This window comes from Rhinolophus ferrumequinum, chromosome 12 (genome assembly GCF_004115265.2).
Source record: "Rhinolophus ferrumequinum isolate MPI-CBG mRhiFer1 chromosome 12, mRhiFer1_v1.p, whole genome shotgun sequence".
NCBI lineage: Eukaryota > Metazoa > Chordata > Mammalia > Chiroptera > Rhinolophidae > Rhinolophus > Rhinolophus ferrumequinum.
In genome coordinates this window covers 41,755,611-41,773,876 of record NC_046295.1, presented here as the reverse complement: position 1 = coordinate 41,773,876, position 18,266 = coordinate 41,755,611, and the positions used below count along the sequence as shown (strand labels likewise).

At 36.4% G+C, this 18,266-nt stretch overlaps 1 protein-coding gene across 9 annotated transcripts in view; it reads left to right on the top strand.

The window, feature by feature from the left end:
- The window catches only part of PRUNE2 (prune homolog 2 with BCH domain), a 227,602-nt gene that overhangs the window by 44,017 nt on the left and 165,319 nt on the right, over positions 1-18,266 (top strand). For all 9 annotated transcript variants that reach the window (XM_033123649.1, XM_033123644.1, XM_033123652.1 and 6 more), the window contains exons 2-4: positions 6,008-6,112; positions 9,010-9,212; positions 10,909-11,072. In XM_033123649.1, the coding sequence (XP_032979540.1) occupies positions 6,008-6,112; positions 9,010-9,212; positions 10,909-11,072 (472 nt within the window). The remainder of the gene's footprint in view (positions 1-6,007; positions 6,113-9,009; positions 9,213-10,908; positions 11,073-18,266) is intronic.

Genomic DNA, 18,266 nt, shown 5'->3' with positions numbered 1-18,266 from the left:
GGGAGGGCAGAGGAAAGGCACCTATGCTGACTCCAGATGTTCTATATACATCCCTCACACTCCCCAGCCCCTGCCCCCCTCCGCAATACATACAGATGTGTAAGCCAGAAGGAATAAAGTATTTTAATAAAGTCATGGAAAAAGATGCGTAGTATACTGTTAAGTGAAAAAAAAGAAGTTTCTAAAGAGTGGGAATAGAAGCACCCCATTTTTATAAAGTGTATGTGTTAATATATGTGCATAAACAAAAAATGTGAATTAGTCAGCAACTTAACAAAGTAGTTACCATTGTTTTATTAATTTTTGTTGTATCTGACTTTTTATAATGTTATACATTTCTTACTGGAGAAATAAACAAAAATAAGAAATAAAATACAAAGTTTTCAGTTGGCAGGGAAAAAAATCCGTGTTCCGGAGGCCGTGCAGAGAGTAATAAACATTTCCTTCTTTGTTTTTTTTAACTTTTGGTTGATGCCATGTTATTCCCTCCAGCATTCTCTCCCTCTGAGTTGCACACTTTCTCCAGGTAATGATAAGATTATGAGAAATTCAGGTCAGGAATTCCAGAAATCATCGTAAACTCCGGGTCCAGTGTCAGGAGGCACCTCATTTGTTTACCAAATGAACAAAGGATGTGACTTCATCCATATCCGGCAGAGCTATCAGCCGGCTCTTGTCCTCACCTTTGCAGGACTAGATTGCTCTGGGCATCTCCACAGCTCCCTTAGTCCTTGCTGCGCATTTGGCTGCGGCCTCTTCAGCATTCCCTCGCACCTGGTCTTCCTGGTGGAGTCAAGGACCTACAGGAACATGAGCAGCTTTCCTTCTGCCAACCCTCTGAGTCTTCTTACTTAGAATCATGGCAACTACAAGTGGCATGGGGTCTCCTGGGGAGGAACCCAGCTCTTTTCTGTAACACCCATAAGCCAGCTTCCAGGGAGGAAGACCCCTCAGTGACTTGGAGTTACGAAGTAGTCAAGGAAGCAGTAGCTCAACTGTCTACTCTTTTCTGTGCCTGAGTTTCTTTGGAGATACCATCGAATAAATTCATGAGACTTTTCCTCTTCTGCATTTATTGATTAAGGATAAGGGACTAAGAAATGTGCCCTGCTTTAGCGTGTGAGGAAAGAGACTCTCCAACTTCTGTGGGTTTTATCTACAATGCTTGTAAGACAAAATTATTTTCAATTAACTACTTTTGAAAAAAAAATTTTCATAAGATTTTTAAGAAAAAAGGTATGGAGAGATTATAGTACAGCTGTATTGCAAGTACTTGTTGACGACAGGTCTATTGAGGGGTTTTAGATGTGGGAAGCTATAGCGGGAACAGCTTCGTTTCTCAGAGGGTGGAGTTATGAAAAAACTGATGGAGGGGGCCTAAGCTTACAGCAGGACCATGGAAGTCCTCTTTCTGATCAATTCTGTTTTCTGTGGGTGGGTTTGAAAGTGCTTTTGCCTGACAAGTGCAGTTTCCTTTAATGGGCTGTTGAATCTGATTGCTTAGGCATTTTGCTGGCTTTTAAAAAGAGATAAGAAGTAAACTTCATTAAGAAGTCTCATTTTAGAAATATATAGAATTATGCTTTGAAAGCATATTAAAACTGTGACCTGGAATACTGGCATATTCAATATATTTTCTTTTATATATCGATCATAGAAAGATTCTGTCCAACTATTTGGAACTATTTAGATGACAAAGTGGTACATTATCTGTTTCAACCCATTATCAGGATTCCATTAGTGTTGGCTTTGTGCAGCGCGTAGCCATTACTGATGAATCTCCTTCATACTTTGTGTGCTTGTGTACTAGGGAGCGGGTATTTACTTTCTGGATCTACTTACTCCTGGCTAAGAGTTTACAAAGTCACATTTAGAAATTGTATACACTAGGCAGTAGTTATTTGTAGAACATGCTGGGAGTACTCTCACCTCAGGACCTTTGCACTTGCTCTTCCCTTGGCCTGAGACACCCTTAGGTCACATTTCCTCAATTCAGATGTCATCTTCCTCAGATCTGTCATCTTCTTAAATGTGCCTCATTCCAGCACACCCTACCTCCTCCATTAATCATTACCTAATTATTTGGTTTATCATATCTCCTTACACTGAAATGCAAGTGTAATGAAGGCTGGAGTTTTTGTCTGTTTGGTTCTCTGCTATATCCCTAGGACTTAGTACCATGTCTGACACAAACAGGTTTTTATTAGTTGAATGACAATAATACATTCAATTGATAAATTTGTACATGTCACTTTTATTTGGATATAATTAGTCTGTGAATAATCCAGACCCCAGTGTGAACTGTGTCAAGGTACATAGATATTAAGATTGAACCTCTGTGAGTCTATGAATATGTGCAGATGTGACATAGGAAGGGGCCCTCGGACCTGCTATGAGAGGTGTAGAGTGTTGTTGTGGTCAGAAGTCTCTTCTGAATTCTGTGAACTAGTTTCACTGCTGCCCTGAAAGTGGGGCCATTGCCACAGTATAGACCAAGCACCACAAGGACCCCTTGTTACCAGCCCTGGACACTTGAAATCCGTCCCCAGACTTTTCTGCCTTGGTTTGACCCATGTGCTTGCTCTTTTCTCACTGCCAAGAGGATGGTAAGCTTAAAAGTAGGTCTGTATTCGCTGGTTCTTGACGCCCAGATTTGAAGAGCCAAATCCTGCACACTCCTTGAGCTTATTTACTGGGTGAATCTACACAACTAATATCATATTTTATTCCTCCAAGCTAGCAGGAATCCATCTGACCATGGTTAATTATGATATGTACCCTGTGCCAACCTCTAATTATATCTTATCAGGGGTTTTTGGTAGGAATCAGGCACTATGGAACATCTGAGGTGTTTTGAAGTTGAACTTATAACTTTTAAGTCTCATTGGCAGGTACCAAAGGTACTTTCTGGTTATGATATTGCTTCTGCCTTGTCCAACATTATTAGCCAACCTGAAATTTCTGGTCATCTTTTTGGATTGTGGCATAATTCTTGAAAAGTCTCTTTAAAACGAAAGTATGTTACCTTGGTGGGTAATTCATTATCTCTGGGATACACATTGGCATGGACTCTCCATTAGAATTGTTAGTGGAGAACAGATAGATCCATGGTCTCAGGTGCACTAGATGGTACATTTGGATGGAGGTGGGTGGTGGGGGTAAGAGTGTTGGAGCCTGGGAACTGGGGCATTGACTAGAGGTGGCAAACATGAGTGAATGATACTAGAAGAGGTCATGACTATGACGGAACTTGATGTGTGGGAAGAAGGGAAGTCAGAAGAGCAATGAGAGGGCGTGCAAAGAATGGATATGGCAACAAAAGAAACCTCAAAGATTTGGACTGGGATTTTCTATCAGCTGGCCTACAAGATGATATGTCCTTTTTTCTTTTTAAAGGGAAGAGGAATAAATAATAATCTTAGAAGATTCCTGAGTTGTGACAATTGAGAGGGATAAATAATAATCTTAGAAGATTCCCGAGTTGTGACAATTGATCTAACATATTTGGGTTCATAATCCTTTTAGCTTCTTTCTTTTCCTAAGCAGTAATTGGCTTGAGTTTGGAAATGAATTGACACACAAGTTTTCTTATTTACCCCATGTGTTCTTTCATGCCAGTTGAGTGTTGAACACAGAGCGGTGCGTAGGAATTATCAAACCTAGGCAAGAAAGCAGATAGGTCAGCTTTAGGGTAGTTTGATGCTGTAAATTTTCTGAAGCACTGCTGTATTTAGAATGCATGTTTAACATTCTCTTTTTTCCCTCAATCCCCACGCTCATTCGTTTTGTAGACTCTGAAGTCATTATGACATTTTGGAATTGGTTGGTGCAGGACAGAGAAGACAGGGCTCACTGTACTGGGTCATGAGTTCTGGGAACAATCTTGGTCTCATCACAGACTCCATTGACCTATAAACAGTGTTGTTAATCTTCTTACTGTCTGCCTTACAAGATCTGGGGAGGAGAAATGAGGTAATGTCTACTTACACCTTTGAGCTTCTCGGAAGAACAGCACTCTACAGTAATGTGATTTCCTAATGCATTTGTTTGTGTTGTAATGGAGTATAATTCCATTCGCCTAAATTTCTTGAGATGTCTTTAGAATATCTGACAGTCTTGCGAATGGGAAACAGTCCAGCTGTGAGAGTGAAAACTGGGCCTAGACTAGGACCCGCAAAGGGTACTCAACCAAAGGAGCTAACTATGAATTTATGAGGTTAAAGGAAGGATTCTGGGAGTGGAGGGAATAGGATCTAGAGTTGGTGGCAATGGGGGAAGGGAGTTGTAATTATCTTCAGAGAGATTATATCATACTTTTAAATCATGTTGTTTTACTAAAGATCAATATCTCTATATTAAACTATATACATTTATTTTAATTTAGCATGATTACCTATTGGATGACTCATTTGCAATATTGATCCTGCCATCATTCTCTATATTGATAGACTCTTTAACCTGGCCCACATCAAGATTTATTTTATTATGTTCCTTGGACAACAATCTGGTTGTTTAATAACTTGTTTTAAACTAACACCAGCAGTTCCCTACAAACACTAACAAATTTATAGATTCCTTTGTAAAATATCTAGTAAATTACTAAATAATGCTTTATCTTTGTTCCGTAGATAGGAATAGGAAGTCTTTTTTATTGAGTCTTTTATGGTCATGACCAGTGTGCTTTTTAAAATAGCCTTCTTGAGCAGTATTACAATTGAGTTGGCTTTCTAGTCAGTCCTAAAAAGAGAAATTAAAACAAAGGATGAAAAGTGAGGGAAATATGCGTGTGACATCTCTGGTATACTATAAAGATATCAATTTGGGTTACAATATTGTTATTGGACAGATTTGTTGTGGAATTTGCCAGAAGCGATTAGTTCTTTGGCATTTCCAACCCAGTGTTTCAAAAGGAGGTCAGAATTCTATAAAGAAATTTTAAGTAAATATTGAGTTAACCAGGAAAGATAACAGTATATTTTCCTCTTCTAGAGCAGTGACTATATACACGTTTTAATAGCAACTGATTTGTATTTTCAGAGCAATGATTTGAATCCTATTCCTTTCTCTGAGGGGAGGAAAAGTGTTACAACTTCCATTTATTAAATTATGGAATATAATGCAGAGAGAACATATCCTGTCACCCAAAATGTGGCATGAAAAAATGAATTCCAACCAAATTGTGTGATGTATGCCAGGGGCATATGAAAAAAGTCACTTTGTCAAATTAAGAAGAACATCTTATATAAGGAAATGATATAGAATACTATGGAACTGCTATTTCCACCAAAACAACTTTTTGCTAAAAAATTATGACTCAGAGTTACAGTTCATATCAAGTTAGATTGTGGATAATCTTAACAGAACCACATTTTTTCTTGGAGGTAGTCATTGAGAGGACATGACCACCAGGTGAGCTGTGAGCTAGACCCTGGCAATTGGAGGCTCCTCACCACCTCCCCGTCCTTGGAATATATGTTCTGCCCACTGTTCCCACCCTTCTTCAAGAACACAGCCTTGAGATACAATGTGTTGTTGAGACTGTACGTGACTAAACACAGTTCAGGCCTCTGCATAAACTTTTAAGATTCTGGTGGGCAGCTGCAAAGATCTACTTATCCTGTGGCTGTCCAAGACGAGCCTTGTAAGTAAGTCCCCTTGCATATTAATATTGCCACCTACCAATCTGGAGTGGCCCACCTCTTTCTGCAGTACTCTTGCCCTCCGGGTACGGGGGCCATTTTCAGATTTCACCCAGGGAAGCTCCAAGGTTGTGAACCAACAATGTTCTGTTCCTGACAATTTATTAAAATTTAAATGAGCATTTCTGAATGTTAAACAGGTTATGCAATTTTACGTCTTCATGTAAAACTTCATGGTACATTTATGAATTTCTGCAATCATGTATGAATGTAGCTAAGGTATACTTTAAAAAAATGGTTGAAAAATGTCCTTTTTAGATTGATCTGTTGCACATTAAATAGTGATGGTTTATTTGAATTTGTTTCAGAATCGAAGTAAACGCTTGGAGAAGGTCCATGTGGTTATTGGACACAAATCATGTGACTTGGATTCTCTTATTTCTGCCTTCACATATGCTTACTTTCTAGACAAGGTGAGGGAAAAGAAGTTTATGCTTTCGAATTTGAATTACGATATAACTTTATTTATTTATTTGTTTGTTTATTTTTTGTAACTTTTAAGAACAAACATTTTCTGGGAAAATAAGAAACCTATTAACTTAATTTTTCAAATTCTGGTTTATTGTTGCAGAGAATAATGTATTATAATACATTTAACAAGCATTGTTCAAGTTATTTCTTACCAATTCTCTTTATACAACATTGTTTCAATAAGATCAATGTTTTCAAATAAAAAATTTAAAAAATTTTATAATCGTTGGTTACCTCTATGGGAATTCAAAGAACTAACAAAAGTAAGGGTCAGAATTTTTTGTTTTCTTTTATCATCCTTGTTGGATGGTCTTGACCTCAGGAGAAGAAAAATATGTGCAGAATAATCTGTGAGAACATTACATGAATTACAGAGCATATTGGCTGAAATTTTCAGTAACAGAGGTATTACATGTCACATCTATATTCTGTTTTGGCCTTTTAGCCCTGACTTTGTATAGCAAGGTCATTCTCAGTTAGTGATAATCTCTCCTGAGTGAGAATCTTTGTATTCTGTGAAGTCTATAATATGCCTATAGAGGTAGTAAAGACCTTTTAATAAGTTGTTTTAAAATTTCCATTCCATAACATACATCGGACCATGATAACGTGTTACCTTAAAGCCTAAAAAAGTACACTATGAGTATTTTGGTTTTATTTCCAATTTCACACAATTTTTAATTTTCTAGAGTCTGGTTTGTTTTATTCCAATTTTGTTTGGCTCTGAGAATATGCATAGCTGATCTAGAGTGAGTTAATTCACACGAAACTCAGTCTTCCAGAATGAGCTGTGGGTGGCAAGAATAGCTTTTGGGCAGCAGCTGACCAAAATGCTGGGTCAAGTATTCTGATCTCTATATACAGGCTTTATAGCAAATTTATCTTAAAATTTATTGAACTTTACAAGGGAGATTAATTGGTATGAGGAGATAAGTGTGTTTGTGTCAAGAGATGCATATAAATACTAACTTATTAACTGGAGTTTTTGACTCCTAGGAAAAAAAAATGTTGCTTGTCTTGAGAACACGGAATTGATCAAACCGGACTGGTTTTTAGACTGATAGTGGCATGGACTCTTAAGGAAATTACATAATAGTTACACCATCAACAACTACAGTGTCTTGAATGACATAATGACATTCCACAATAGGAGTGGGAAAAGTAGTTGTGCTAGATAAAATAGATAGATAAAGAGCTAGGTGGCCTCTTTTCTCCTTCTTCTAAGGTTCGCCACGGAGCATGGAGACAAATAGGAATTACTGAAGGCCCACACACTGTACCTTTGCTCTTAGTTTACTGGATTCTACGCCCTATCAGAAACTGCATCTCCATTGACATTTTTCCTGAGAATTTGGTTATTCCCTCTCAGAGTATTAACGCATAGGACAAGTACAGAGCTTTGCAGCTTCACATGTATGACTCCATTTCACTCTGGTAGGTAAACCCCATTGTATAGATGGGGAAACTGAGGCCCAGAAAAGATATTGGCTTTCTCAATGCAACACTGCAGAGGCTGAGGCTAGCCCCTAGTTCTTCTGACTCTAACCTCAGAATAGGGATGACCAAGAGAGGCTCGAGCCACATGCTCTTGACTCGTTTTAACATCAGGAATTGTCTATAACTCTATCAATTAATCAGGAAAAATAACTTGTGTGCATAAATTACTAATAATTATTATACAATTGTGATTTAGTATTGGCCTGACAGGTGGGGCAAAAAACATTTTGTTGGAATGGCTTTGTGCATCATATACTATAGCTGGGGGTTATTCATTTATTTCACTCAACAAATGCATATTAAATTTCTACTCTGTGCCAGACTGGAAAACATAACTAAACAAAACAGACATGAAGCCCTGCCATCTTAGTGCTAAGAAAGAAAGATGAATAATAAAAATGTTAAACTGCGTAATAAGCACTATGCTTGTGGTAGAACTGGTGATGACCTGAGAATAAAGATCATTAATTTTATGTAAAAATTCAGTGTTACCAAACCCTACATTCTCTCAGTGATATTTAGGGTTTATTGTTATACACGCTTAGTAATTTTTTTAAAAACCCTTTTATTTTTTTTTAATTCCTATAGAAAAATATGTTTATTATTGTGAATCTGAAGTTCTCTAACTGCTATCCATCTCTTTAAGCACAATTTTTATCCCTCTATTAGCACAATTTTTAATAAGAGGTTTAATACAAGATTTTAAAAATAATGTACAAAACCAATAGAAACCACAGCAATTAGTTTGTGGACCAAAATCTGGCTTATAAATGAGTCTTCATTAACCTACATAGTATTTTTATTAAGAAATTAATAACAAGTAAACATCGCAGATAACACCTCAAAATCCAGATTTCCAACTTTTCCTGAGTAATTGAGAGATTTAACTATCTTGGGCCTGAAGTCTTTGCCTGTCAACAATTGGCTGGAACTGAGTGGCAGGCACCCTGTAGAGATGGGACTATATGCCTTTCTGTCACCACAGTCCTTACCTGATTCAATCATTCTAATTTTCTGCTCATTCCATAAACAATGTGAATGTGGTTCCTCTGAAGAGGAAAATACATATATTTATAATTATGGAGGGATTGAAATGAGACAGAAAATATTTCAAGTAAGGTATAAGAAGGAGAGGTTTCATATAGGTTAACAAGAAGTTTAAAAAATATTAGGGTAATGCTCTGCTAATGGGGTTCTAGAAAAGTAGGTTCCAAATGTCAAATGGTTTAGCAAGGCCAAAGGACTTTCGTTCCCTTTACTGGTTAAACTTGGGCTTGAAAAAACTGTAATTGTATTCTTCCCTCCTATTGTTGTCAGTGATTGTGACCTTTTTTCTCGGTAGGTCAGTCCACCTGGCGTTCTCTGTTTGCCAGTGCTGAACATACCAAGAACGGAATTCAACTACTTTACTGAGACAAGGTTTATTTTAGAAGAGCTAAATATTTCTGAATCATTCCACATATTCCGAGATGAAATTAATCTTCATCAGCTAAATCATGAAGGGAAGTTATCTATAACACTTGTTCACAGCAACGTGCTATCGAGGTGAGGTTCCGGAGGTTTGGTCTTTTAATGAAGCCTCATCTGCGCAAACCACCACCTTGTTCACAATTTTTGTGGTTTGGGGAGATTAGCAAAACAGGAATTTCAGAGGAAAGGAAATAGTTTTGCTTCTCTTATGGCAAAATCTAGACTATGCCAAGCCTCTGTTTTTACTTTTGCATTTCAAATATGACTTCTTTGAGTGGAGGACTCTTGTAAAATTGACTAACATTATAATTTTAAACCATTTCAAACACTTTCTTATAGTAGTGCAACTGTCATGTGTGTTGATGCTGAAAATACATAATGAAAGTGGAAATGAAACACTAAATAGAACTGAAAGGTTCTTAAGAAAGAAATCTCAGTAGTGAAATAGAAAATTATGTCGATGGGCTATGAACATCATTTGCTCATTGGCTCACTATTTTGAGATGTTAGTCTTTTGCATACTTTGCTAATTGTTGATGACATTAACCATGTAGCCTTTAGTATACATGAAATAAAAACTTGTACAAGTATCTAATTTTTTATTTAACCTTTTTTAGAAAGCATATTTAGGTATGAATACATTGTAAAGTCAGTTGTATGGTTTACTCAGTTGTAAAGAGTTTTGAAAATAATCTACCTGTGTGAGGCTGTTTTTATTCTCATGGTGTTTGAGACACACAAAATTCTTTTGAGTAACATTTATCAATCAATCGTTGATCTCTGGCTGAGAGTTATTGATAGGTTATTTGACTGACTTCATTTATCAGTATTCAGGATGACCACATGTTTTATTAAATTTATGTGTTTAACCTTTCAGACCAACAAATGCAAGTAGATATGGAAAAAACAGTGTAAGAAGCTGAAGGAATGACCTATGAAATGTGTGTCAATTGAAATTTTGGAAAAGTTTTGTTACCAATTAAATTGGAAAAATTTCACTGGTTTTGAGGCTAAAGTTGTGAACTCTGGCTTTAAGTTTGTTTATAAAATAGAATGCTTTTCAAAAATAAATGGATATTTCCATTTCCTTCATTGCCACTCTTTTGGTTTTGGCACTTGATAAGAAAGAATACAGTTAGTTTTATCCACATCTTTCTTCTTGCCTTTGATAAAAGCCAACTCTTTCTCACATATACAGAATGATTGTGGAAGTAAATAAGTCAGTAGTGTTTTTTTCTCCAGCACCATGATTGGATGTACAAGCTTTGGAACCGGATTATCAGAGTTTAAATACAAGCTAGTTTACTACCAAGCTTTGTGACCTTGCACAAATTTCTTAACATCTTCATGCCTCTGTTTCCCCTTTTGCAAAATGGAAATTTTAATAAAACCCATTTCATACGTTCATTTTATAGCATAAAATATGATAATACTCCAAAAGCATTTATAATAGTATCTGACGTGTAGTGGAGGCTCAATAAATGTTAGCCATTGTTATTACTGCTATTATTATTATTATTTTCTAACAGCAAAACAAAAGATAGAAGTGGTAAAGTGTGAAGGCACTCTAAGAATCTTGGGGGGGTAATTAGTTAAAATGAAATGTGAAAACACATAGAATAAGGGTCTACTCTTCTGAATCATGTGCGCTTACTAATATTTTTGGCTGTTCATTGGAAGTCATTTGTGTGGGAGAAGAAATTAAGTGATTCCAAAAAGTAAGAAAACAAACCATATTTCTTTCTCTTCCTCTCCTCCATTTGCTTTACAGTGAGGACAAAACTTTAGAATCAGCTGTTGTCAAAGTCATTAGCCCGGTTGAACAGAGTGCTGCTGAGCCTGAGTTCCGAGAGTCTTCCTCCTCCCTTGTTGTGAAAGAGATTCTCCAGGAGGCTCCCGAGCTCATCACCGAGCAGCTGGCTCATCTCCTCAGAGGTGAGAGATGACTCTTTCTATTAAATACTGGAAGGCTTAATGGAGTGTCTCTCGATTTGCTCATGCAGAAAGAGTGTGATCCATTCTTGGGTTAACAATCCCTTTAAAGACCACGGGAAGCTTCATCAGAGAGGCAGGGAGTAAAGAGTTTGTTAAAGAGTAGCATTATATTGAATATTAAAAATGTGCATTTAAAAATAGGCGTGAAAGATCTTTGCTGTTTCACTAGACAAGAATATTAAACGGAACCGCTGCACCTCTGTTGGGGAGCTGGAATAGCTTCTCTGGCCATCTAACAGCTTCCAGAAGTGATTCTTGCCCCACAACAGCAGGAATATGGGTTAGAATTCCACATTCCCACATTGAAATAAAATATCTCCTGATACTGATACATGTTTGGTTTATATAATACTGTTTGGATGGCAAAAATAACACCTTTCATTTTGGTGATATTTTGCAGGATGGACTTTTATAATCACATTGTCACCTCCTTCTCTCCTCATCTCGTAATGTGTTCAGTCTTCACTCAGCCTGCTTTAGGCATTGTGGTCTCGAGCACATCATCATCAATTATTCTCCTGATCTCTATTTCACCTCTGTCAGTGGAGCCCACCACTTTCAAAAAGTAATTTCCAAGCTGGAAATTGTCTGTTGACTTTGGTGCCACAAAATTGACACAGAAGTTCTGTACTGTCTCACTTAGGACAGTTTTGGGTTTTGTATAAAGCTTTTTTTTCTCCTTCAACATTCTTTCTTGAATATGGTAGGCATAGATTTTTCTCAGGCGTATTTAACACAAGAATGTGAAAACTAGTGATAAACAGGTTGAAAGAATTAAAAAAGGAAGACGACCAAGAGAATGTTGACTTAACTCTTTTAAAGACTCGTTCCTTCACTTCCTCTGTCTCTTCCACAAATCAGAGCGAAAAAGGTTCAAGAGTTATACAGTTCCTGTAAATGTTTTGGAACTAATGGCCCCAGTAAACCTGTTTAAATGTTTTGCTGGCTAGGGGCATCTATAAAAATGCTCAATGGGAAACTGTGCCCTCAACTAAACTATGTGAGCACAATAATTTGTCTCTGTGGCAGAACAGAAAGAAAATAAAGGTAACTGGGGATCTCACCCAAGAGGGAAGTTGTTTGACAGGGCAAAGGTGGGGTGCAGGCGATCACTAGAGAATATTCTGTTAACAAATTAAGAAGTTTGGTTTATTGTTCAAAAAATACATGTGTTATTTAGTAGGAAAGAATCGTAGTCAATGAATAGCTCATCATTATGGTTTTCTATAAATAGTAAAATAGTACCAAACTGTAATACATTGGTGGAAAGATGTGATTTTGTTGTTGTTGATGATGATGATGGTAATTCAAATTTAGGGAATTAGAAGGAATGTAGACCCTTTGGTTAGTTATCTTGATTTCAGTTAGCAAATCTGCCAAGAATTAAACCTATGGTAAAGGACTTTGGTTTTTCTTTTAATCAGAGATTTTTTTTTCATGAGGTTGGGCTTAGAGTGGAGTTAGAAAGCAGGCAGAACAGTGATATCACTTCCTTGTTGCTTGGAAATTAGAATGTGAGGGGATGAATTACCTCTACCTGCAAAGACTCCAATATGATCCTGTCATGAGAGTCAGAGTCACTGAAGTCGGAGGAGGAGAAGACACAGGGGCTTATGACAGTGGGAAGAGGGCTCTGGACACCTTTGCCAAGGTGTGCCTGTGTGCCTATGTGTGTTACATATGTGGAGGGGAGGTGGAACATCACTGAATAGTTTTGCCAAGAGAAACAAAGGATCTTTATCCAAGAAATTTGATCGTGTAGAAATAGCTTAAGAGTTCAGAAAGGCAACGGGCCAATTTTTAAAAGTTCCGGAATCTTCAGTAAGTATAGGAAAGGAATTAAGTCAAATTTTACCGTATTCACTAAACTCAAACTTGGGGATTTCATAATTTTCCAGTCATATTTGGACAGCAAACCTAAAGGGGGGTTTCTTATGTGCCTATAAATAATTTTAGCAATCTTTATTTTCATATCATGAATAGTTTTCTTTCTAAAGGGTTTTGTCTGTAAGCAACTATGATATTATTTTATATTTTGGGGTACTCGAAATGATCATTAATTTGGCATACCTTTCTAGAACATGTCTTTTTTCATTCTTCTCGGACTTGATGGAATGCAAAATTTCTATTTACACCCTTGCCATAAAGAATTTTGAAAAATGTCTACTTTCATATGTTGTGAGATTAGATATTTACAGCTGACTTGGAGAGTCTTTAAAAGCTTCATAATTAGAACACTATAGAGGATATATTATTGTAAACTTTGTACCCCCTAAAATCTGAATTTACTATGAATTAAATACTTAATAAACTTGGTTTTTCTTTGGCTTTCATTCCCATGGTCATATCCAAGAACACATGATGCTGAGGCACACTGGTGTGATATAAATGGATTTCAAGTGGGCTAAGATATTGATCTCCTCGATCCTTGGAGAGCACCCTAAGTAGGCCTTTTAGCCTGTCTGCTGAAAAAAAAGTTGTCATTTTCAATGTGCTTCTTAATTTCCAAAAGGTTGGGCCTACTCTTCCTTAGTTTTGCTTGTTAGTTCTTCTCTGGTCAACTTGTAAGTATTGCAGTACCCTGGAACTTTGTCTTGGGCTTTTTTTTTTTTTCTTTCTCCACACGTTGACTTCATTTGGTTCCGAGACTAAATATAATACTTAAGCTATATGACTCCCTGTATTTCCAAATGTGATCTCTGTTTAGAAAGCCAGGTTCATATCCAGTGCCCACGTGACATCTTCCCATGCATGTCAGGTTAGCACATCACCTAATCTGGCTGTCTGTAAACCCTTTTAGTTCCCTGTACCTGCAAAACTTGCTTTTGTCCCACTTCCCCCATTTCAGTAAAAGGCACTGCCAACCACCTACTCAAGTCACAATCTAGTCCTGCTGACTATACATTGACGACATGTGACAGTTAAGTTCTTGAACTTGTAGCAGTGATTTTGCTAACCTTTTTTTGTATGAAGGGATTCTTCGTTATGAATTTGTACCAACTGGACAAACGGTTGACCAAGTTTACTATTTGGAAGTGCTGAAAAGGCTACGTGAAAAAGTTAGACGACTTGAAATTTTCGCCAATTCATGGCTCTTGCATCACAACAGTGCACCAGCTCACACGACACTCTCTGTGAGGGAGTTTTTAGCCAGTAAACAAATAACTGTATTGGAACACCCTCCCTACTCACCTGGTCTGGCTCCAGTGACTTCTCTCTTTACCCAGAGATAAAGGAAATATTGCAAGGAAGACATTTTGATTACATCAAGTTTAGGTAATATGGTGACAGCTCTGATGGCCTTTCCAGAAAAAAGAGTTCCAAAATTGATTTGAAGGGTGGAGTAGGTGCTAGCATTGGTGCATAGCTTCTCAAGGGGAGTACTTTGAAGGTGACCGTAGTTATATTCAGCAATGAGGTATGTAGCACTTTCTCTAGGATGAGTTCGCAAACTTAATTGTCTGGCGTTGTATGTCCTTCCTTCTTCCATAGAATACTTGAAATGTATGCAAATATAATAAAATAAAACAGAAAAAATGTCAGGGTCAGGAAACATAAAAACATGTAGAGAAAGAAATAAGATCAAGACAGAATTAAAAAATTGAAGGAGTAAAAATAGTATTCAATTTGAAGCTAGATATGAGCTTCCTAGAACCAATGGAAAAATAGAAATCTAATTAATTGTCGTATATTATTACTAAGACAAACATGTATACCAGTTCCTCATTTAAAAAAATATCTAAGTCTAAAGTATTTTTTCTTTGCATCCATCTTCGTATGCAATAGTGCCCTACACATGAACTGGCACAATAGGCCAGATACTTCCCAGTCCTCAGTCAGTGTATGGGAATTGTTTTAATCAACTTCACCTTTAGTCTAGTAATTTATTTTCTGTTCCAAAGTTATTATGTGTATATGCTGAAGTTTTTCTCTAAATATCAGAAAAAGTATTTACATTCAATCATATTGGAATCTTTTGTTATACTTATTGCTGGATCTATATATCAAATTGTTTGCATTATGGGATAATATTACATTCAAATATTGAGACAGAACCTGATTATTAGGGATGTGGTTAAATGATCCCTTATATACCAATTAGAAGTAGGTGTTGTGTTGCCAATGTAGAAATAACCTGCTTTGTTTCTCAAATAATCTCCCCTGTCTGTATCATCTGGCCCTGGCCATTGTATGTTTAGACTTTGTAGGGGATTTAACAAAGTTGAAATAATTTGTATTTTCTTAAATTAGGACCTCTTACAATAGCTAGGTATTGCTGTTGTCTTTTTTTTTTTTTTTTTTTTTAAGGAGGGCGCAGCTCACAGTGCAGGGATTAAACTGGCAACCTTGGTATTTCATCACCACGCTCCAACTGAGCTAACTGGCCACCCTGCTGCTGTCTTTTAATAGGACATACCTCAAATTTAGAAAGTTCCGGATACAGATAATTAGCATAACTTTCATCTGGAAAGGCACAGCTTTACTTACATAGATTATTTTCTAATTATTTGTGTAAGAAATTATTTGTCTAAGAGAATGTGCTCATTCAAATGAGATCATAAATGACCCTGATTTTTGGAAAAGTGTCTTTTCACTTCCTCGTCCTCTCCTCACCTCTGTTTTTCTGTTGTGGTTATCTTTTTTCTTTGTTTTCTTTCTCCTTCCTTCCTTTCCTTGTCGTCTTGCCTCCTCTGCCTCCTTTTATTTTCTCCTACTGTATCTGCTTACAAGATCTTATCATTTTCAGACAAGCTGCAGCCTGACCTATCGAAAAGTTACATTATACAGTCACAGTGGCCTAACATTGGGGTTTGGTTATGCTCTGGGTTTGTGCCAAAGGCAAACAATTACTATAGACTGCCAGACTCAACTTCTATTTTCTTATTTCCCTAGAGATGTGTACTAGAGGACTGTTGCCAAATTTAAGGTCCATTAAATTGCCGAATAATCACACGGGGGGGTGTGGTGGTGTGTGTGTGTGTGTGTGTGTGTGTGTGTGTGTGTGTGTGTGTTTCCAGGAAACAACTGGCAACGATGAGATTTTTGCCGCGGATTACCAGGCATGTTTCCATCAAGACCACATTTGACTCAAAAGGCTTTTTGCATTATTTGTATAAGGGCTTGACAGAGCCACAACATGAATAGTGAAACAAATAGCAATACAACTGTTCTTAGTCAGGATGTGGAAAAACTATGCCCTAGGTTTTTAAGAAACAATTTCTCTCCTTTCTATTGCTAACTCCATTTGAACTTTAATAAAGATCAGTTCCTTGCTATTTTAGTAGCCTGGACTAACAGCTTCAAAAAGATCCTTTTAAGGAGGTCAAATAAGAAAGGAACAGAGCCAGGCATTTTTTTTTTCTTCTTCTCACACCCAAAGAGTGAATCATCCCTCTCCTGAAATGGTTGCAAAGTCCAAAGGGAATTTACATTACTTGTTTTACTTAGGAAGATGAAAGATGTATATTGGGGGTAGGGGAAAGAAATTTTTTTTTTTCCAGCTTGATATAAAAACCAGAATAAGTCCTCAGCTTCAGAGTGTTAATTATTTCTTCTGCTATACTAAAATAAGCCTTACTAAATTCAGACATTTTAAATTTATAAAATTATTAAGCACTTGAATAATATACTTTTTAAAATCACTTTTCGGGCAAAAATGTGAGCTAAGCTATATTTTCTATCTTTTTCCCTCTTTTTCCCCTCTTTCCCTCTCTCCATTCTTTAATTTTTTTGTTTGTTTGTTTCAGTGTGAAAAAAAATCAATCCCAGGTGAAACAAGGAAACAGGTTTAAATCCCTTCTTTTCTGCTAAGAATTTATCATGCAGAATATGCCTTTACTGTGCTGAATGTTTTCCCCAAACAACTTCTGACTTCATTAGATCATGTTTAATATTAATGCACTGCAATTGCTTTTGGCAAGTGGTCCTTCACTTTTCCATTGTTTTGAACAAAGAATACTGTGGTTGATTTTTTTCTAAATGGAATGAAATGTTTGTTACTATTTTATTATAATTGCTTTCTTTGTTGTTTGTTGTTAATCCCCCCTGGCCTGTGAATAGCTGGGCCACTTTTGGGTACGTGTATATGGATTTAAATAGTTTTTTAGTTCTGCAGAATTTGCTGGAAGTTAAATCAATTCTTACTCCAAAAACAGGTGTGATTTTGCTAAGAAGTGCTTTGGCTGCTGACTATCCTGATAGTAACATGTAACTAAGTGGGTAACTAAATGGGTGTCTATGGTGAAGAAATAAAAATTGCTGTAGACGAATCCCTTGGATAAAGTTGGGCCATATCCTTTCTTATGCAGTAGAAAGAACTTGGAGTATGTGAGCATCTTTTTGATCCTCATTATTTTTTTTCATTTATGTCAGTAGGGTGTCGCCTTTCTACCTAATTGTCAAGTCACACTTCATCATAAACCAGTGTCAATCTCTTTTCATTGAATTATTAGTAGGACTCTGTTTAATGCAATATCTGTTAGATTATCTTATGAGTACTCCTTTTCTATTTGACGTATTTTAAAATCAAGATCTTCAAATCAAAGAAGTTGGATTCTTGGTCTGACTGTAAGCCAGATATATTTTTGTGAAATTTATCCCTAAGTAACTTATATTTTGTTGCTATTACAGTTTTTTTAATTTCTAAATTTGATTTTACAATTGTGATTGTTTATAGAAATACAGGAGATTTTGTATTATTAAACTTGTATCTAGCAATCTTGCTAAATTTGCTTACCATTTTAAGCACATTTATAGATTCTTTGAGTTCTTTATATACACAAACATATTATCTGTGAGGAAAGATTTTTTTATTCCTTTTATTCCTTTACTTATACCGTTTGCTGGTGCTGCTTGCCTTATTGCTCTGGCTATGATTCACATTGCAGTGCTGAATAGAAATAGTATCAGGTGTTATTGTCTCATTCACAATTAAATATAATGTTTGCTGTTTTTTCTTTTTTGTTTTTTATAAATGTCCTTTGTCAAATCAATGAAGTTGTCTTCTATTTCTACTTGGCTGACAGTTTATATAATGATTAAATCTTGGATTTTATCAAGTGATTCTACTACTTGACATCTATTGAGGTGATCATGATTTTTTTCTCTTTTATTCTATCAATATAGTGGGTTATA